The sequence below is a fragment of the Aythya ferina genome (assembly GCF_964211825.1).
Source record: "Aythya ferina genome assembly, chromosome: 5".
Classification (NCBI taxonomy): domain Eukaryota; kingdom Metazoa; phylum Chordata; class Aves; order Anseriformes; family Anatidae; genus Aythya; species Aythya ferina.
In genome coordinates, this window is record NC_140301.1 from 43,342,731 (window position 1) to 43,364,578 (window position 21,848).

At 42.1% G+C, this 21,848-nt stretch overlaps 1 protein-coding gene across 4 annotated transcripts in view; it reads right to left on the reverse strand.

Annotated features, from left to right (window-relative positions):
* Positions 1-21,848, reverse strand: part of MOB2 (MOB kinase activator 2) — a 112,637-nt gene that overhangs the window by 47,328 nt on the left and 43,461 nt on the right. Inside the window, exon 1 of one of the 4 annotated variants that reach the window (XM_084520602.1) lies at positions 6,841-6,984. The exons of the other annotated variants lie outside the window; for them this stretch is intronic. Coding sequence (XP_084376728.1) covers positions 6,841-6,878 — 38 coding nt within the window. The 5' untranslated portion in view covers positions 6,879-6,984. Of the gene's footprint in view, positions 1-6,840; positions 6,985-21,848 lie in introns of those variants that run through there. 4 annotated transcript variants of the gene reach the window in all.

Below are 21,848 nucleotides of genomic sequence, written 5' to 3' on the forward strand. Positions count from 1 at the left end.
ATTATCTTTAGCATCCTTCAGCATCGCTGCTCTTCTTCACATCGTAAAGAAGCCCCATTTTCTTTTAGCTGAGTTAGCAGCAAAATGAAATGGTGATGTTTCGTCTTACATACTTGGCAGGACAGAGCTTTGTTAATGATTTTTATCTTCCATTCGCAAGTTCTGCCTTATTTTTCTTTTTTGGCTTTAGAGTGGATCATACTCAAGAATCCCCTTCCTACAGCTACGATGGAAGAAACCTCACCTTACATCATCATTACTGTAGGTACAGGCTGACAGCTGCTAAAGGAAGAAAACAAGTTCCCATTGTATCGTAATGGAAAGCCTGAATTCACTGAAAAAGCAATTAAAATGGCTATATTTAATGCATTTGTCCATTACGATCTCACGTAACTGTATTCCAGTTAAAAGCTCTAGTTCTCAGCATCTCGGACAGCAGCAGAAACAAACTGCCTGCTGCGGCTCAAGCTGCGGACCCTGCGATTCACAGCAACTGGTGTAAAAGTTTAGAGTTAATTTACAGCCCCTAATTATTATTAAGGGGCTATAAATGGGGGCCTTAATAGTTCTGGTGTAGAAGAGATTAATTACATGGCTACTTTTAGTAGGCACTCCTTGCCCTGCGTGTATACTGCCTTCATTATAAGCCCTGACCACACTGCACACTCCATGAGGCTGAGTAAGGGAGGGCAGAAAAACACGGAAGGTGCCAAAAACCAAACCAAACAAAGAAGTCAAGTGTCAGTTACGTGTTTTGTTGTTCCTCGTCCTGGCCCAAGGCTGTAACAAGCCCTTTGTAGCACTCAGATCCTAATACGAGCGTTTATCACCGCGTGAGATTCTGTGTAAGAGATGACAGCTCCGCTGAATTCGTGCCACAGCATTGTTTCGTATCAAAAGGCGAGACGTTTCCAGTTAGTGAGCGCACACACCACAGGGGAAAGAAAAATCAGGAATACACACACGCCACAACACATCCTGGAGATGTTTCTGCTTCTTCAGAGGTGTTGCTGTTAGCTGCACAGAGATAAGCTATGGGAACGGACACATACTCCTAGAGGCTGATGTCTGATTTAACTGCTTCAAGCTGCAGGAAACTAACTGAAGAGGCCAGAGTTAAGGGTAAGTATTGAAACGAGCATCTTCGTATGTTACAGCCTGAGATTTTTTATTTCTAAATCACTTTTCCACATAAAAGCAACAAAGATTTTTCCAGCTATAATATCATCTGGCAAGTGCTTCAGCTTCAGGGTTACATTACAATATCAATCTAGGCTGTATGCTCCGCTGATCCAAGTAACTGGCAGATTGAGAGGCTACCTAAAAACTGTTTTATAGTTAAATGTATATTTTCCCCAGTCATCTGCAGCATTCGCCATGAAGAAGGCTCAGTTCCAAAGCCTTATTTGGGAATAGCTCTATTAATATAACAACGACTCACAGGGCAACTTCTAATGAAATCTCCTATTTAGAAGCATGGAGTTTATAATACTTTCCCCATATAAGGCCTAAAGTCGAAATCTTTACACATACATCGTTAATGAAAATAAAAGTGCTTAAACTACTTTTGCCTGCTGAAACACGCAAGAAAAAAATCCCCAAAGAAAACACATGTGAGACCATAAATCTTGTGCTGTAGGACAAATGCTACCGGAGCAGCCAGAGGACAGCTGCCACAAAACCAGTGCCCACAGTCCTTGCAAAAGCTCTCCCGTCGCTGAAGGTGGGGAATACTCCATCGTCTCGGCGTTACGGTTTGAGAAGAACCACTGCCAGCTTCAGAGAGTGGAAGGACAAACCTGGAGCTCCTCGACAAGGGGGCACGAAGAGCTGTGGCTGACCGAGAGAGGACGAGGTCCCCTCGAGTCACCGGTGCTGGCGTGACATCTCGGCTTATGCCTGTTTGACACCAGAAAGCATTTTAAAGAAGACTCTCCAAAAACGGATTGCCAGTGCAACAGAAACCAAAGTGGATAATCCACATTTTTTGGCCTTAGGCTGACAAACGTTTGCTACGCTTTCCAAGGATAACAGCCTGCATTACTGCCCTTACATTTTCCCTTTTTTAAGGGTAGGAACTGCGGTAATTTGGGAGGATTGTAAAACAGTTCAAACAGCTGCTTCTCCTCAGATAAGATATTTGGGTGTTCATATTACTCCTGTCTGCCAGATGAACTATTTTAACAGGCTTTCACGAGCTGCTTGTCACATCCTTTAATACCGTTTTTCCTGCAGTTGCAATGACCCTTAAAAAAAAAGCTCTCCGAAATAGACTGACTTCGCTCTTTCTTGTTTCTACATTTTTGGGCAAAAGAAATGCAAGACGCTACTTTTTCTCCCTGGCTCGTTTTGCGTCAGTACAAGAGGGAAACATACAAGAAAAATAAATTCCTTTTCAATTTCAGTGCTTGGCCCAAAATCAAGTGTCATTAGTTTAAATCAGTGTCTCGGAGCAGAGGAAACAGATCTTGAGGCCAACAATATTTTATCAGAGTTGGTTGAACATCCATTAATCTTCAAGATATTCCTAAATATTTCTTCCCTGTCCAACCAGGAGTTGTTTCAAGACATCGCGTACTTCTGCCTTTGATTATATAAAATCACCTTCAAGTACACACAGTCCTGAGATGAAGGTGGCAAAAAGCATCTCCACTGCTCTCTTGTTCTGTTCTAGGTCTGCTTTTTTTGGAGACCAGGACTCAGCGAGCATTTTCAGAAAGACCAAGGACAGCACAGGGCAGGGAGATGTCAAGCTATTTGACTTCTCAGTTAGGTCCTGGTATCACAAGCTGAACACGAACTTCCCAAAAAGCTGAGCAAGTGCTCCTCAGCAGCGGCAGCACCGAAGCTAGCTGCAAACATGGCATTTTGAAGCCTTCCTCCCCGCAGATTTCTGAACACACCATCTAGCTACTTTCCCTTTGCACCCAAAGCATCCCAGGTAAACATGCCACACAGGCAACATTCAGCAGCACAGAATCTGGTAATGGAAAGGAGAGAGGGTCAAATAATTCAATTAACATTTAAACATTTTACTTTTTGCTTTTGTTTGTTTGAGTGAATAACCTCTTCTACATGCTGTTTGGTGTCCATTGCCATCCGTTTGGGACGGCTGCTATGCATGAGTTGCAGAGATAATTGCTCACAGTCTTAACAGTCATCTTCAGGCTGTCTTCAAGTCTCTAAATCTTCAGTGATTTAGAACATATTGCAGACCAAGTGCCCCCAAGTGCCAAAATAACTGGGCCAATCAGCAGAGTGACGAGGCATTGCAGAGCAGTGCCCCCAGAAATCCCAATTTGGGTGCAATTGCACTTAGCAGACCGTTTCTCAGGGTATCCTGGGATATTTAAAGCAAGGTCAGCAAGCTGCCAGCTGCCCAAAGGAGCTCTGCACTCCTGTAATTGCAGAAAACTGCGGGCAGAGTCAAAGCACATTGGCACAGCCACAGCTCTGTCCCCACCTGTGAAGGAAGGCCCATAGGTAATGCTTTTGAAAGGCACACTAAACTTACGTCTCCCCACCAATGTTCAAGCTGCATACTTGCTTCGGGTGGGTTGAGGTCATGTCTTGTAAGATGCATGTTGGATTTACACCCTTCCTTAAGTCATTAGGAGGGAAGATAGCGGAAGCAGATGGGCAATAACCAGCACTCCCTATCTGACACCTTACCAGTGTGCAAAGACTTTGACTGCCACCAATTCCAAATGCTAAAGGGACAGGACAGAAGTTTAAAAAACCACCAAAACGCAGCATTTGCCAGGAGAAAACATACTGAAATAGCTACAGCACCACCGCGCTTTCCGTTGCCAATAAACACAGCACCGAGCAAATTAAGGGATATCATCCAACTTAAGATGACCTTCAAAAGAAATTGTTTAAAAAGAGATTTTGCAACACAAAGAAATAGAACCAGCACACTGCAGGCTAGCTTGTAACAGCAAAGCTGACTTAACATTGCCAGAAAGAAGGGGGCAGGTAAGGTTCCTACTTCAGCCTCAGCAAGATGGTGTAGGTGGTCTCACCCAATAGAGGTCTGTCTCCTCAAACACACATAACCATCACCTGCTTAAAAAAGCAAAAGCAAACATGTCCATGTCCAGTGACACCAACACAAAGAAAACTTACAAATCACTGCCCCTAAGTGAAAGTCTGGGCTTTGTGTGAGTTTCCAGTTCGCACACGTACAGCTCTGTGAGTGAGGCAGGGGGAGCTTTTGGCTGGCATTGGGTCTGAAAACATTGTCAAATATCTTCATTTCCCTTGCGGACTTCATCCCTTTTGTGAGTTCAGAAAGTGCAATCAGTGCCTGACCGAATTATACCCAAAGAAAAAACTGATTATTGTGATGACTCTTACTCATCTACAAGAAAAATTAAGAGTTGTGTTTTTCTGAAAACTGGACCAAGCGTCTGCAGTTTTGGGGCCTATGACGTCTTATGATGTCCTTATGACATCTAAGACAGTACTAGTAAACAGAAAAGCAAGCCACCTTTACAGAAGTAACAAACCAGTGCAAACCACCTGCCCTCCTCTCTTCTAGCTCCCAGAAGCTGGCGGTTCTCATGCTGGGTATTGCCAACAGTCGCCCCGCTGCATCCGTGCCCCTGTGGGTCCCTGGGGCAGCCGCCGCGTGCGGGCCCTGCAGCATTCCTAAACCCTGAGCTCCCCGCACCCGGCGTGACCTGCGCGGCAGGGTGCCGCTCCACCTGGCAAGAGGAACACGCTGTCCCAAACAAAAACCCTAAAGATCAAAACAAGCCTTTCTGCTGACGTGCCAAAAGTTGAGGCTGAGCAGGAAAACAGATTTGAAGCTCTTTTTTTTTTCCATTACCTTGCATTATTAAACTATCTAGGCAAGAGATAAACATAAAAGGAATTTCTTTAATTAGAGAAATTCACTCCTCAGCATCTGCTGTTTAACAGAGCAAAGTACATCAGCATGTTAGGATCAGATAATATTGCAGTATCCCACAAACTCACAGTTGAAGTTTCTTTTTCATGCAAACATATGGGTGCCACTGGTTTTCACTCACTGTAATACAACGCTTCCAGTTAAATGATTGCCATAAAATGTAATGCCAGGTATGCACTGGGCCACAAGTGAAATTCCTTAAAACGATTATACAGCATCTTGCAAGTTAGAACAAGGCCCATCTGCAAGATGCACAGGGTGATCTTACACAACATATTTCCCATAAGTTCTATATCATGCATGCATCCATTTTTAATAAACTTCAAATCAATTAAAGACTGTGCTTCCCGTGTGCAACTAAAACCTAAAAAATGCCTTGAACAAACACTACATACCCTAAATTTTGCATTTCAGCAACTTTAATTAAATAACTCTCTAAATTAAGATAATCTCTCTGAGGGTCAAAAACCTACACCAAAACAGAACACAAACAAATGCCAGTATATTCTTAACCTTATCTACTGCAAACTCAGCCCCACTGAGTGACAAGCTTAGCTTACTGCTTAAAACCAAAGACTTCAAGACTGTAACTTTCAATTATGTTTTACTTTGTATACAGATAATGGGATTATTACAGTTATAAAAAATATTATGGATAAGTCAGGAAAATGATAGTGTCCATCTACTTTGCTATTAAAAAACTATCAGGCTTCTAGTTTCTTAAAAATCAAATTTAAGCAGGTATCAGCAAAGGTCCTTTATAAGTGGCCTTCTGCAAGCCAGTGCTGGCAAAAACAGGGCAGACTAGCTGATCAGTGCTACCAAATATTTCTGACCTGATCTGCTTGCACACCTACATCTCCTGTGCAGAGGCTGCCAACCTGCCGTGCGAGAGGCGATGAGTTTCCAGCCAGCAGGCACTTGTGTGCTTGGCTCCACGCTGTGCTGGAGGATACCTGGGCTCCTCAGGGATGAAGCACTAAGCTGGTTGCACCGTGAAGCATTTATCACAGTGCTTACTCATTACGGGTGGTTAAAAGCAGCGAAGTGAAACGCCACTCGAGGACTAACACCATTCTTCATGTGTCAGGTCACCAGGCAGACAGTTAACACAGCGGCGTGGAGTACGAGTCCTCTTTGGTTCAGGTATGCTGTGCTGAGGAATAAAGCCTGCACCATCTGAACACATACCGTGCTTCTGCACCGGTAACTGCCTCGGTAGCATCAAATGCAATTATAAAAAATATTTTCACCTAAAAATTCTGATTTCAATTATTACAAAAATGTTAAGATTCCTCCAATAAGAAACACCTAATTCGTTGTGTTCTTTACAAGAAAGGTATAATCTCTGTTACTGAAGGGATTTAACAGCAGAGAAAAGGCAGGATTTTTGAAACTACAAAACTGATAAGGTTATCTCAGAGTGTTTTTGAGTACTTGAAGCTACTTAAACTGATTTCTAGACAGACTAAATTTAAAGTCACCTGTGCTCACTATCAAGGGAGCATCACATTTAATGAACGCAGCCCTTGTTTGTATCAAGAGCCTGGGCTGCTTGCTGGCAAGCACTTAAACTAATTACCACGGGCATCTCTTCAGGAATTGCACAGTTCCTACTGCTTTGGTGCTTTTACCGAGCAGGAGCTTCTCCCGCTCTTAGATCAGGTCCCCCTCATGTCATCACCACACAGGCAGCCCTAGCCCCCCTCCCAACACACACTTTAACAGCAAATCTCACCAAAAGCTACAAAAAGCAAGCTAAACAAGCTGCACGTTTCATACACTGTGATCCTCTGTCGTTCCTGAAGCGGAACACTTGGTTGCTATTTCACAGACCCCATCACTAGAAAGAAAAATAAAAGGCTTCCGTTTTCGTGCAGCTTTAATGAGGACGATTCAAAAAGAGGATGCAGGCTTTTTCTTACCCGTTCAGCGTGTATGAACCATTCCTCTTGAGCCTCATACTTGCAGATAAGAATCTTAGGAAAAAATCCAGACTGAGGAGGTTTGTCCTTTGCTGGAGCAGAATACAGGCACCTGTTTGGTGGCTGTGCCTTTTGCTAATCAGGGGATCTCTTTCCTGTTTCTCTGAGTCATCAGCAAGGAACAATGAGAAACTGCCACTGGAGCCAATTAGCAGGAAGCCCAGAGGAAACTGCCCGCAGCCCATCAAGGGTCTGGAGGTGTAAAGCAGCCCCAGCCCACCTCCCACAGCACCTTCGAACCCACCAGGAAAAAGCAGCAGAGACACGGAGAAAGGTGTTTGTTTTTTTGTTGTTGTTTTTTTTTTTTTTTTAATACAAAGTATGTAACCACCCTGCTTTTGCAAGAATAAACCTCATAAAAACTGTTTTATCAGTGAGCTGCTCCTCCAATTAGCCTGAGAGCAGCTTCAGACAAACTCCCTCCTCTTCACGAGCCCTGCTGCGACGATAGCTCCAGTATTCATCACTGCCTTCACAGCACAACGCAACCACGCCAGCCCTAAATAACAAGCATGCAGCCTTCTGCTCCCCCCCCCAACACCAAGTTGGAAGCTACACCCGTGGAAACAGACACACCACCCGTGGTTAAAAGCTCATTTTTTTTTCCCCCCACAGAAAGGTAAAACCAGCACATCTAAAGTCACACTCGAACGCCGCAGAGAAAAATATCCTCTAGCAGCCCAGTGCAGTCCTGGGCAGGCTGCCCTGCATAAATCACCCGCTCACGCTGTCTCCGATCAGGCTGTTTTGCTCCCTTTTCTGTTCCACCTACCGCTCCCTGATAGCTGGGCACAAGGCAGCTCCACGCAGCTCCACGCCTGGGCCAGAGGTACGGACCTACCCCACGGGCCACAAACTCATCCAGGTCATTATTGATCAGGTGCTGTGAGCAAATCAACATGGTCTCGAGTAATAAATCGCAAGAAAAACGTTTTTAAAAATGAATATTGAGATGACTCACTTGTGGCCTGGTTGAAACTACTCTAGGATAGTGGGCAAACGACATGCTAGCCAAATGTGAAGATTGAATATTTACTACCTAAAAAGGGGGAAGCAATGCGTAGGGGCCCACAAAACTCCAGCCTGGGTACAATGGTACTCGATTTTGCCCAAATGACTCAAGACACTACGTTTATTGAATTGTGAATTTTCATCCTGATCCTGTCTTTGTGCTGTCCTTTCAGAGCTGTTGTTTGAAAACACAAGTTTTTAAAAAAGGCAGCCTAAAAAGTAGAAGTGTTCCATTTCTTTCGAGACGCCAGATACCATACAGGCAGATGTGTTGATCTGTAGCAATATAGGGACTGATTAGATCACAAATACTGACAGAAAACAAGGTTACAAGGGATTACGGGCTCGGAGAAGAAATCAACATCATACCTTGCCAACAAGACAATGAGACTGAGCTGTACAAGCATGCTAATTCTGCAAGACAGAAAGCAATTCTTCTCAGCAGCTATTTGGCCTCATCTAGAGCACCAGGTCCAACCCTTGGCACCCTAGTTGAAGACAGATGTAGAATTAGCTGGAGCCCAGGGGCACCAATATGGAATGTATCTAACCCAAAGACCAGAAAATCAATGGAGGAAAACAATGTAACTCCTCCTCCCGGGAATGTAAAACAATAAGAGAAAGGAAACAAAATGTTCTTCCTGCTCTATCCATCATACAGGGACTTGAATTAAGCAAGAAACAAACCAGGTTAGTGTTACAATTTTGTTTGTCTTTTAAGCACAGGAATAGATCCAGAGTTTCCATTATTGCAGGCCCTTGAGATGATCTCTCTCCAGAGCTGGGGATTAACCAGGTGACCTCTCCGGGTCTCACTCAGCCCTAGCTTTCTATGATTTGCTCCTATTACTGGATGGAAGAAAGAAAATTGTGCTGTGTAACCACATGAGGCAAACTGGCTCAAGTCAAAGCAGACTACAGCACGCTTCAGGCTTTTTTTTTCCCCTCAAAAAAAAATTATACTGTCCAGGACTGCCAAAACGTGCAGTGCATTACCACCACAGCAGCAGCAGCTCTCTGCTTTTACCATACATCATGGGAAAGAGTTCCACTTCACATCCTTCCCAACCAGCAGCTGTGCAGAGCTCCTACCCACGTCTCGGCTGGAGCCAAGACCTGGTTCCTCACGTCGTGGTGGCCAGGCCCTGCTGTCCCTCACCCAGGAGTGAAGATGCAGCGTGGCTGCAGAAGTTCGACGCCTGCAGGCAGCTACCTACCTCCCAGTGCTGGATGAAGGGGAGACATGTTCTGGGAAGCATATCAAAGAGAACTAGGATGATTCACTTCATTAGTAATTTGGACAAGAAAAAAATAGTTAAAGTTATGAAGTCAAAATAATTATGTTAAAATCTTTTCTAAATTCTAAAAGTCAACCCAAAACTTCAACTTCAGTTTTCTTTTTGGAAGCAAAGATTCCTGGGGAAGCCCTTTGGAGAGGGGCTTTTAAACTCAGGCTCAGAGCAGGGTCTTTGGGTTTTGATGGAAAAGATCATGCCCTGCTCAGAAGGTGCATCTGGCAGTACAATTACAGCTTATATGCCACTGATTTTTGGATGCACGCTAATTTGCATTGGAAGTGCTCTAGCAATACAGAACACAGGAGTTAACAGGAGGGGGTATCCGATGACTATTAAGTAATAGCAATTGAGTGCTACTTGTAAACTGGAAGATCACAACTTTTGTAATTAAAAAGGGACCTTTCCCCAGTGTTACTTCTTTTTAAGCCTCTGTCTGGATGCACAATGCAAATGATTTACCCGCTGATTTTATGAGCATTTTGTTTTTACTGGCTACCCGATTTCTTAAAAATAAATTTCAACGTTCTGTTGCTGCAAGCAGCTGCTGTTTTTTCCAAAGTCTGCTTCTGCCCAAACACATAAATGCTTTTTCCTTTTTCACTCCCCCATGCTCTTTCAAGGATTACAGCAGCACAAGGGTATGTGTTCTTTAACATCTCCATCTGAAAACTATTATAAGAAACCAGCAACTAAATATAAACCCTCCAATCAGAGCCTGAGCCAGCCACGCTGATGCTGGGATCCCAAAACGCTATCATGGACAAAAGCACTTACCACAGAAACACAGCAAAAGTTTACTTGCCAACAGAACGGCTTCAGAAACAATGAATTCCTGCTTCAGAGAGGTCTTCTGGAGAAATGCAGTTGGTTAACAAAGATGAAAAAAACTTATTTTTGGTCACCATAAAAAATCAGGACAATAAACTTGCTGAAGTTGGCCACTCTATGGTGAAGCAATATGCTACACGCATTATCTCCTACAGTATTTTCAATTAGCTGCACCTAAAGTAATACTTTTCTCCCCTCTCTCTACACGTACACATTCCAGAAAATACACACGAGCTGAATCATCATTACTGCTGCAAAAACATATGGGAGGAGGGAAAGTACCTTTACATCTCCTCAAGGTCCCTTCTGACAAATAAAGCATTCTTAACTGTTCACTTCCTTTTTATTCCTTTCCCTGAGCAGCAACTATCAACCTTATCATGGATTATTTGCTCCCAGGCTAAACATTCATCCCATTACTGCTCTGCTTCTGCGGGGAATATCAACAGGATTGTTTGGCCCAGTTGTTCTAGAAGTTAGCTCAAATACAGTTCTTTAGATAAGAGAAATTAGTATGGATGATTTACCGTGTTCAGCCGTCTCCCAGCCACTTGCTACTCTGCAAACAGTGTTGAAAGACCTCTATTTCAATTACTATGAAAAAATTCTCCATTTAATAAGGAAATGTACATGTCAAATAAAAAGCTGGGTACAGAAGAGAATAGCTAGCCCTCTACTACTTGGAAAGGATTACAGTACACTCAGAGCTTAATTATTCATCCGGGGGACGTTTTGCATATGAATGAAACATCTTTCTACATCTAAAGAAGAAACACTCAGTAGCAACCTCAGTTACCCACATCTGGTCAGGAAAGAGAGGAGACAGTGTGCCCATACGTACCCTGTTTTCCAGGGTCATGGCTTTTTCACGTGTGTTAAAGTTACATGCACAGCATGGAGTGTTATTTTATACATGTATCCTTGACCCATCCCACCCAATGTTTTTGAGGAATTCCATTTGAATTTGGCATACAGCCCGCTATTAAAGAGAATCACTTACCCCAGCTGGAAAAGACCTACCAACCTAATATTTAGCCTTTATCTCCTGCTGTCCTGCATCATAATTTGCACCTAAGGGCTGGCCAAATCAATTCCTGAGAGAAACAGTAAAACGCTGAATTGTTAGAAGAAGCAGGTTTGAGTCTACATTTCTGGTCTGACTGTATACTTGCAACACTTTGTATTAGTTCACATATCATAGAGGGCACCAAACAGAGGGTCAGTTAGGCTCATTTTACTTGTACCTCACTACTGAGCTGATTAAGGCTTAATTTAAACGCTATTATTAGAGAAGAAAGCAAGCATCAATTGCTGTTAGATAAGGAATGAAGAAGTAAGCAACCTTTACTAGGAGAAGAGGAACAGGAAAGTTGACTCTAAGACATAGCTGGAAACATTTTTCCCAAATTCTGCTAACTCATTCTGCACATGCAGATAGTGCTGCCTCAGCTTCAGAGCTGAAGGTATTCCGTTGCCAAAGCTGTTAAGAAATCTGATTTCAGTGAGGGTTTTGGTTTAGTATTGAAGAAGAAGCCCAGTGTGAGGCTATTACAATGGTCAATGAACAAATGAAAGCCACATCACGTTCCCTGCATGCAAACAGAAACCCGTAACAGGAGAAATCTTCAATTTACTTCTAAGAGGAGATTTCCATTTTATTTTTGTGAATACAACAGCCAGTCCTGAATTAAGGCAAAGATAGCAGTGGCACTGAAAGGGTTATTGCAAGCCCTTCATAATACGCCAAACAGGACAGTGTTGGAGAAAGTTACAGAACTGAAATAACAGAAAAGCAATCCGCCTGGAAACGGAAAAGGGTGGGTGAGCAGTCTCTACCGGACAAGGGCAAAAGCCAGGGTTTATAAATTTAGAAAAAATACACGCCCACACAAAACCTCTCAAGTAAGAGGATAAAAAAAAAAGACATTTTACAAGGCTTTTATATAAATTTTGCCTAATCATTCTTAATGGACATCTGCCCATGGCTTAATACAGGAAAGAACAAGCTTTCAGCGTGTGCCAAACTGTCTGAAACACAAACCTTTGGCACGCTGCCTGCTTTGATCCCCCCTTTGGGCAGTTTCCTGGAGGCAGGTTTGGAGCAAATGAACATGGACAGAGCGCGCTTTGGAGGGGCTGTCCAGAAGAGTTAATGTTATGCAAGTTTGGTATCAGACTGTACAGTGCTTAATTGCAGTTTTTAACCTTTTAAATGATACCTGGTTTTTAAGAACGGATGCAGCTTGATAGAATTTAATAATAAGTTTGCGTTAATGAGAGGTCCTTGCACACAGTTAACAAAAAACACCGTGGCCAAATGAATTTCTGAGTGAAAGTTGCCCTGCTTTGTGCAGATGGGCATGAAGACCAGCCACAGGGACAAGAGCCATTCATACAACTGTGGCAAATGGCTGGAGAGCATGAAGACCCCCATTCAGATCAGTCCCCAGACCTCTTCCATCTCAAAGGAAGGCTCATGGAGCAAAATAAATAGCACGAGAAGATTGATGTTCTTGGCAAAAGCCGCGAGCAGGTAATTTAGAGCAGGCACTGCCCCTTCAGCCCAAGAACAGGAAACAACTGTGTGACTTACCAAACGCCCCACCCAAGAAGTCCCAGCCGGTATAAAAGCCTCTGCTGCAAAATTTAGCTAATGATACAATCCAGGAGAAGTCTGGAAGCACCACAGAGGGAGAACAGGAGAGAAATTTCTGAGAAAGAGGCTTTAGCTAAAATTAACTACACCAGATCAGACACGTACGAATCCCTGAAGCCTATAAAACAAGCAGAAAGAAAAATAGTAAGTTTTCTACTGCATTCCTCACCTCTTTCCTTTTCTTTTTCTCTTTAATTTAGCTAAGTGGTCTCACACTAAGGTGCTAAAATCTGCAAGCAATTTTTCTACTAGAAGAAGTTTAACACTGGATTGGTTTTGTTAATAATGAAACTACCCAGATGCCAATACAAACGGCTGCTATTTCACAGGTAACACTGTTAGTACATAGAACCTTTAACAAAGGAAAGGAGGTAAAATTCTTTATATCTTAGGGAAGGGCTACAATTATGGTCAAAAATAGAACAATTATAAGCAAGAGTTATCAGGAACTACAATCAAGTAACAGGGACAAAATTTATTAGAGAAACTACATGCCATACGTGGATTAGTGAATACAACAGGTATGTACACAGTTCTACGCTCAAGTGCTGAAATGTTTATTTGAAACAAATCAAAAATATCAGGCCCTTTTTCTCCAAATCTCATTTTAAATTTGATTATGAACTTGCTTTGCACATCCTCCCCAGTGTCCTCAAAGACTCATTCATCTCTTTTATTACCGTCCTTGCTGCTTTGTGGACTAATGGGATCTAGAATGGCATTAGAGCTGCATCAAATACCAAAGACAATGGCCATAGCTGTTCTACATTGTGTGCTGGAGGTAGGCTCCTGCAGGGAAGGTGCTTCTACCAGCACCAGCAGAGCGTTAATCACATTGTCACCACTGACATCTCAGGCTTAGCTATTATTTAAGTGAATCCAACAGTCTAGCTCTGAGTTTGTGCTTACTCACAAACTTGCAGTAAACTCATTTAAACCTGAAAACACTGGAAGCATTACTTTAGAACTCACAGAGATTAGAATTTGTGTCTTTCTCAGGAAAAACAGGTTCTCGAGCACAAACCTAAACAAATGAACACCTCTGAAACCATGTGATAAATATACTCAGCCTTGACCAAACGTGAGTCTGCGCTCCCCCAAAACAGGGAACCAAAGGTAAACCACAAAAACTGCGAAGCAAACACATAGCACAGGAGACAACTATAACCAGAAGCTTTAAGCTAATCCTTCCATTACTGCCTAGTATGGAAAGAAAAGAGAAGTGGAAAACCAAGCACTGCAGAATATAATTCTGACCATAAAAAATATCATCCTGCATTACCAGACACGCTTTAGATGACATACTTTCAGAGAGAAGAGAATTAATCGACCACCTCAGAACAAATAAAAGCGGCTTTGTGTTCAGATTCTTCTGTGCTTCTAAAATAATGCACGCACTGAAACGGCCTCTCTGAAATTACATGCACAGCGAAAAAATACCCTGCGTGTCAATGGTGAAGTCAGCAACATAAATCACTTAAACACTGGCTTTTTAGGCAATTCTAGCAAAGTCCTGGCCAAAATGGATTTCAGCTGCTATTATTCATACTTTCACAACATCCTAAATGTTCAACAAAAAGAGTCCTTGTAGACATATGCATAACCTTAGTCATCCTTCCGTCAGGGAAAGGAAAGACTACTTCACTCAAGTCAGTCTGTACCTCATAGTGGAGGATATCTGAGCATTAAGTTAAGTTCTACACAGCACATTGGAAAAAAGTGTTTAATCCCTGTGACCTGGGTCCTCTCAGTGATTGTTACGGCTGTAAGATCAGACAAAAACAGGAGGAAACGGCTAAAAAGTGGAGCAAATAAAAGGGAACAGTTTGGAAAGGGAATGAAAATCTCACTGCTGTTTCTGTCCTTCTGTATTACCAAGGACAAGACACGCAGGGTACCATCTGTACTGTGCATTTTCATCGTATTAGCTAAGGCACAGCACTGAATGTGAAATAAAACTGGTAAGAGCAGGACACAATACTGGAGTTTCAGCTTCAGAGGCCTGGGAGCTTTAAATGCTATGCTCCCTAACATACAAGTCAAGACCACAAATGAAGAGTCTGCTTGCATCTAAGTCAGGTCAAAGCTGCTTCATCTTCCATGTGAGGTTAGATTCCAGGGGGACGACATTTTACAGAAGATTGCAGTGAAAGACGGTCTTCAGCTTTGGTATTGCAGATTCCCAACGTATAAAACAGCAATAACTGTGCTTTGGGAACCCCTCTGACAGCCAGGAACTGAAAAGACACAAAGTTTTACTAGTGGAAGCAATTCATGGACAGCCAAGCACCAAGTGAAAGAATAACATAATTCAGAAGACCTCAGCTCCTGATTCAAACCTCACTGCTTAGGCCTGGTGCCTTTCAAAACACCTCGTACATGGCAGAAGCTCCACGTCAGTTCTGAGCAGCCGCCCTGCTCTCATCTGTGCACATGCACGTACTTTCTTTACAGACTTCATTGACCAAGTTGCTCAGCTGGGGACACAAATTCACAGCCTCATCACTAGATTCTTGCTTTTTATTTTCAGACATGAGAATACTTTGTCACCACTAAATTCCACCCAAAATTTGCACAGTTGCTGCCTGGTCACATTTCTGGTTTTATAGACTTCCCCTGAGAAGTAACCCACCTATTTTATGCAGCGGAAACACCTGTAACACGAAGCAATCCCTCAGTCTTGAGTGATATAGCATCACATCCCTACACACATCTTATGTCTCAGAATCTAGACCTTACGTGTCTTTGAAGATATGACAGCACACTACTTCAGTAGCCAACAGCTGATCTGGGAGAACAAAGCAAAGTAATCCTAAAATATCTTCTTCCCAGCAAAAGATAAAGCAACTCTAATGGGAAAAGCAGAAATTCTGAACTACCACCAGAATTTTTATCCTTTTACTGCACCATTGCCTAGAAGGACAACAGCCGTCAGCAACTTACGAGTGGCTGAGCTTCCTGCAAGGACCCAGGTTAGATGAGAGAACCGTTTTTTGGAATAAAAATAAATAAATAAATAAATAAGATCTAAAACACAACTATAACACAGCTTAACTTATGACTGCGGGTGACACACAGACCTGACCAGGCACATACTTTGAAGATGAGGACCAGTACCTGGGTGAGCAGTTCCTGCCATGCACGTGCCCTTTTATAAGGATTTCAGCTTGCACACTGGAGAATTAACCTAGATCTTGGCTTTATAAAGCACACTGTTAGGGTCACAGGAACAGAGCTATTAGTTTGCATTCGTAGTTTAGCAGAAGAATGAATTCAAAAGCCAGTCATTAAACCTACTTTAAACAGAATTTCTTGATGTGGTCAAAAAAGGGCAAAATAAAGCCTAGCCAGCAAATTGAGAGAAGGTAAGAGGGCAAAAATTATCCTTATATGCTATTCTGGAATATCTACCACTTATCTGATATTTTTTGCTATTATTTGTTAAGCTTTTTTTTTTTAATTTTATTTTTTGTAATTAAAGTTACTAAACTACAGTAATAAGCACAGCCTTGCCTATACTGCTGTGAACAGGATACAAGCAAAAGCTACACTAATTAGCAAACGATTTTCAAAGGTCAATTATCTCATCATTAGCAAAGCCATTTACATCTCTGCAATGTGGAATATTCTCCAATTTTAGAAAGTGAAAAGGGATAAAAATGGATTAAATTGCTTGAGGCCATATAGCACAGTGTCTTGTTGAATAAGAGTTTAGTTGGGCAGAAGCCTGAGCAGCTCCTAATGGAGCATTTCCACACTGTGCCCTTGCCCAGCTTGTACTTAACTTCTGTCAGATGTTTAAGGCAACAGAACGAGCTTTTTGACCAAGAAATATCAGCATTTACATATACTGTGATTACATCTCCTCTCTTTACCTTTAAAAAAAAAAAAAAGTATAAGACCAATTAACAGAATGTATATGGCTGGATCTTGGCATTCACATCATTTAAAAATAAGCAAAAGCATAATCACCAGCTATACCTGTCATGTCTGGAAGCAAAACCAAAAAATACAAACAGAAGCTGTCCTAATGCCCTTCTAGTTCAAGTCTCAAAACCTTAAACAGTATGTTTACTGTAGTAGTCAGAGCAACTTTTAAGGGGTATCACCAGTGTAATAACTAAGACTTTTCCCTGCATTTTTACCCATGTTATACACCCAAAAAGATGTAAGTTAAAGACATTTTGAGCATGCACCATCAAGCAGCTCAAGTTCCAAACTGCAACAGACCGCAGCCTTTAAGTCAGCCTTGTTGAACACACAGATTGTGAGCCAGTTTTTCCATGCTACATTATCATACCATTTTCCTCCCTCCAAAAGAGAGATTTGGTATGTTTCCTGTGAGTCACAATGAAAAGTAACCTCTGTGTAGTGAAATCCTAATGTCCACATATCCTGGGAGCACATACAATTTAGTCATGCATGATGGACCCCTGCCACCTGAGCTGGCACTGCTACTGCGCTGTTTCAGTGTGAAATGCCAGCATCTCTGCCATGGCATTTGCTCTGCTAGCCTCAACAAGCAAGCTAGGCAAAGAGGAGTGCTGGGTTCAGCTCCAGGTGATGAAAGGAGGAATGCTCTAAGTGGAAATCTGTCTCCAACAGAGTACGTACAGATCTTCATCTCTTTTTCCAGCTACTCCAAACGACTTAAGAAAAATCTTGAAAAAGCTCAGCACAGCCCTCTATTTCTGATTCAATTCAGACTCCAAAGAGTCACCATAGCAGTGACCACTGCATTCCCAGCACAACTATTCACGTTTGTACTGAGAGCATCTATGAGCATCGTGCTTTAACCCCACACACCATTTACAAATCACTTTGCACACCAACAGCCCCAAACCCCATTTCTTATTTTAAAACTCCATCTAGATTGTCATTCAGATCATTCCTGTTTCATTTCTTTTCCTTCTGATAACTAGTTCAATGGAAAAATTATACTCTGTTGATAAATACCACTGGACTCCCCACATCCTAGTACAGCATTGAATTATCTGCTTGTTTTAGAAACAAAAAACCTCAACACATTGCTATAATGTATGATAAAGCTCAGCTCTGAGCAGTGGAAGCTAGAGAAGGATATTATAGCACATTTGCTATTGACGTTTATAAACATACTCATTTCAAATTTAATTGACAAAAAAAATTCTGTGTTGAAAAACTGAGGATTTTCTGTTATTTGTAAATCATTACCAGAACACTAGCCAGTTTTCATCCTATACCAGAGGTAAGGAGTTGGAGTTTTTCAACTTGAAGTTGTTGCACTTCACTCTCCTCATGCACGACCCTTATGCAGCACTATATAGCAAAGAATTTGGATAATCATGTGCAAGTTGCCTTATTGCTACCTCTGAAGCTGCAAATGCACAACGAACGATTATGCAAGCACCTACACACAGCACAAAGCCAGGACCAGAGTCCTTGCCCCATCCTTTCAATCACTTTCAGCTTCCCTCATCTCCTGAAGGGTGATATTTTATATTCACAGCTGCATTTAGAGAATGTCACTACAACACTTGGACATTTGTTAATATCGGTCACCATTTCTGACTACATTATTGACCAAGATTACTTCAAGTTTACATATTACAAGTTTTCTCCCACAAACACAAGCTTACTTCAAAGGCCATCTTTTCCACTCTCAGTGCACATCGACCACAATCCCACACAAAAGAATTGCTTCCCTTATCTGTAGCTACTGAGCAGCAACCCTGCTTATCGCAGAGCCCGTGACAAAGATGGTTCATGCTAGGAGTGAACACAAAGCAACCACATGCCACAAGGAGAACATGCATGTATTTCTACATTAATCTTTTAATACAAAATTCCATCCTTCACCTGCAGCTATCTTAAAATCCCATGATTCTGCTCCACAAGAAATTTGTGACAAATTTCACAAACTCCATGAAAAAACAACAGCAAATGTTCAAAGAGGAAAAGAGGCCGGCTAAGTGTATTAGAAACAATTGTCATCATCTCTTTAAGCTTTGGTTTGTTCCTCTCCATAGACAGTGTAAAGACATTCAATTTAAAAGGTCTTTTCCATGTTTTTTGTCATGACAGAAAAGTGAAAACAACTGCCATGAATTCAACAATCTCCTTAAGACAGGCTATTTTCCAAGCCTTGCTCAAAATTATACTAAACTACTTCCATGCTATTTCGTCATATGCAAAGAGAGATTTGCCTGGTCCTTGCTGTCACACTGCACTGTGCTCCAATTACACACACCACAAGCCAAGAGAGATTACAGAACTTCTGAAGTTACTGCTGCAGAAGTGACAGCAATCTAAAATGCTGGTAATTTACAGCAACAGCAGCCAACAAAAATGGTCACAATACAAAAAAATGAAGACTTTCAGCAAAGAGTCAGTGATGACTCATTTAAACATCAACAAATTAGTGAAATTTCTCTTCTGGCAAGCTAATGCTCTAATAAAGGATTAATGAAATTCAGGAAAAAGCTTGGAAGAAAGAAAAACATGAGACACTCCCCTTAACGTTATCGATTAATTCAACTTACTGCTGTTCAATCCTAAAACATTTAAAGATCCTCATTCCAAACTCATGCCTTCTACTCTTATATATCATGCCCTTATTACCACATTTAGTTACAGTCAAACCATAAACAATCCTTGGTGATCTCGCTGAAAAGGCTGCGACTACAATGTATGTGCCTGATAAAATAATTGCTCTGGAAATGTTTTTTCTCACACCAAAACCACCTTCTGTTGCTGCTCAATTCAAGTAGGCAAGTGTTGCTGCCTCTTAATGCACACTCCAATTGCAAGGTCAGGAACAAGAAATGTGCCACCAGCTTCACATGGGATATACAGTAACTATTTGATAACACTTTTTTTTTTTTTTTTTTTTTTTTTTTTTTTTTTGTCAGAAGTGTTAAGTGGAGGAAAAGGGCTCTGTTTTTCACAGTCTAACTTTCTCAAGAATCAATGCCTTGGCTTTCTAAGAGCTAGTTTCCTCCATTCCCTAGATGACAAGATGACAATGGCCCACAAGTCTTGTGTAGGATTGCTTACGGCAGGCACTGAGAAGCCTACTAGTAGGACAGGAGCTGTTTCATGACCACATTCTTTGAAATAGCTTGAGAAATGAACTTACCTTGTTTCCACTTGATACTTACAGGACAGCCCACAGAGCAAAAACATTTATCATTATTCAGCTAGTTATCCTTCAAAATGTACAACAGGCAATGCAAAAAAGAAGCTCAATGTAAGGTTTCTCTGGACATATAAGGAGCTCTTATAGGAAGAAAAGATGGGTGATGTGATAAGCTGACATTTCCACTCCAAGAGGAGTACAAAGACTGTTCCACCTTCATAACCCACAAAGGAAGGCTATTGTTCTCCAGTATTATAACACTTATTAAAGAACATCAAAGGAATAAAATACCCCTGCTTTTCCAGGTGAGAGAAATTACCAAGAGCAGCATAGTCTGCTCAGAACATCACCCGCCTCAACCCCACCACACAGCCTCGTGACAGGCATGGCAGCACTGAGAGAAAACTGCTCTCCAAGTTGGTACCTTTCTATCTTAAAACACCTGGTATGCCAAGGGCTACCAACGTAAGCATCCGTTCCTTCAAGGGAAAAGCCCTAATCACTCGGATGAGCTTCTGCAGCAAACAAAACGCCCTCACGCAGAGCGCTGAGCGGAGAGCAGGTTTAGGCCTCGGAGGGAGGCCTGCGCACAGAGGCTTTACTCACCCCTCTCCTCCTCGCCACCACCGTGACCCACGGAGCAGTCATGCTAAGCAGCTCCCCTCCTCCAACCCCATGTCTCAGACGCTTCCTGTCTCCACTGGCATTTATTTTCAGCCCTCAAGATTCCTTTCTATACGTTCCAGGAACCCTCTAGCCATCCCCTGTCCAGATGGCAGACTTCAGATGAAGGGAACGGGGTCTTGGAGAGTCTTTTCTTGGCCTGCTTCTCAGCAGCCTGCTGGAACTTAGAGGCAGGCTGAGTCTTGCACAGACAAGGCTCTGTTGCGCTGCAGAAGCCCTGCAATCTCTCTCTCAAGTTCTCCTCAATGCCCTCTTTGTCCCCAAACAAATTTGCCTTAAACCTTTTAGCGGCCTCTGCTTTCCAGGGGCATGCTTTATACAATCTACTCCCTACAAAGCTGCAGAAAGCCAATAAAAGGGCAATGGAAGGGGGCCTTAAACAACACTATAATGGACAACCAGAGCCTCAGCTTTTACTACACACAAAGCAGGCGCTATTCTGACAAGCAGATGCAGAATATGAAGGTAGGTGATAGGTTTCTGTCCTCTTGATCTCTGTCATCTGCAGGAGATGTTCTGAAACAGGACGGGAATGCAGCAGTTTGCAGTCAGATTCAGCAAGGCCCGAATCATCATCCCCCTGCCATGGACTGCCCTCGTCCTCGTTACTGCTGACAGAGATGCCTCCAGTTACGACTGACACTATACGTTCACATACAAGCTTCAGGGAATGACTTCTATAAAAATCTTGTTTGAAAGCATCCAAATTCTCACCAAAAAAAAATCCTTTAGGTACAGCAAATCTCCACTGAACAATGGTTGAAAAGAAAAAAAAAAAAAGGTTTAGTAAGATTTACTCAAGATTCTTTTAACTCTGTTCAAATCAAAGGCTGTGACTTTATCTGACTTATTATAGATATAAAGGAAACAAAGCTTCTAAGATCTAAGAAGGTTTAAACCCCAGATAAACAAAGCTGGATGCTACAGAGTAGAATACATTTAAATAAACTATTCTAAAATCAAATGCAGTAAGCAAAGCCAATTCCCTATTTAAAGAGTAGAGTCATCAGAGGACTCTGATATAGCTCTTGGCTAGAAAAATTAATTTAGGAAAAAAAACTGCAAGGGAAAGAACAAGCTGCAAAACAAAACCCACCTAAGGCTGGAGTAGTAAAGGAGACATCACAGAAGCTGCCCCAGCACTGAAAATTTCCCGGTTTCAGATAGAACCTTAAAAACACAGCATTTCAAAGAAATTGACGAAAACAGTGAAGCAACAGGAAAATTAGGCAAAACATGGCCTTGTCCTTTGAAGGTTAAAGAAAACAAAACCAAAAACATCTGTTTTCCCCTACAGAAAAAATCAATACAATCTAGAGGCAATATTACATACTGCAATGCCACTATTACACTT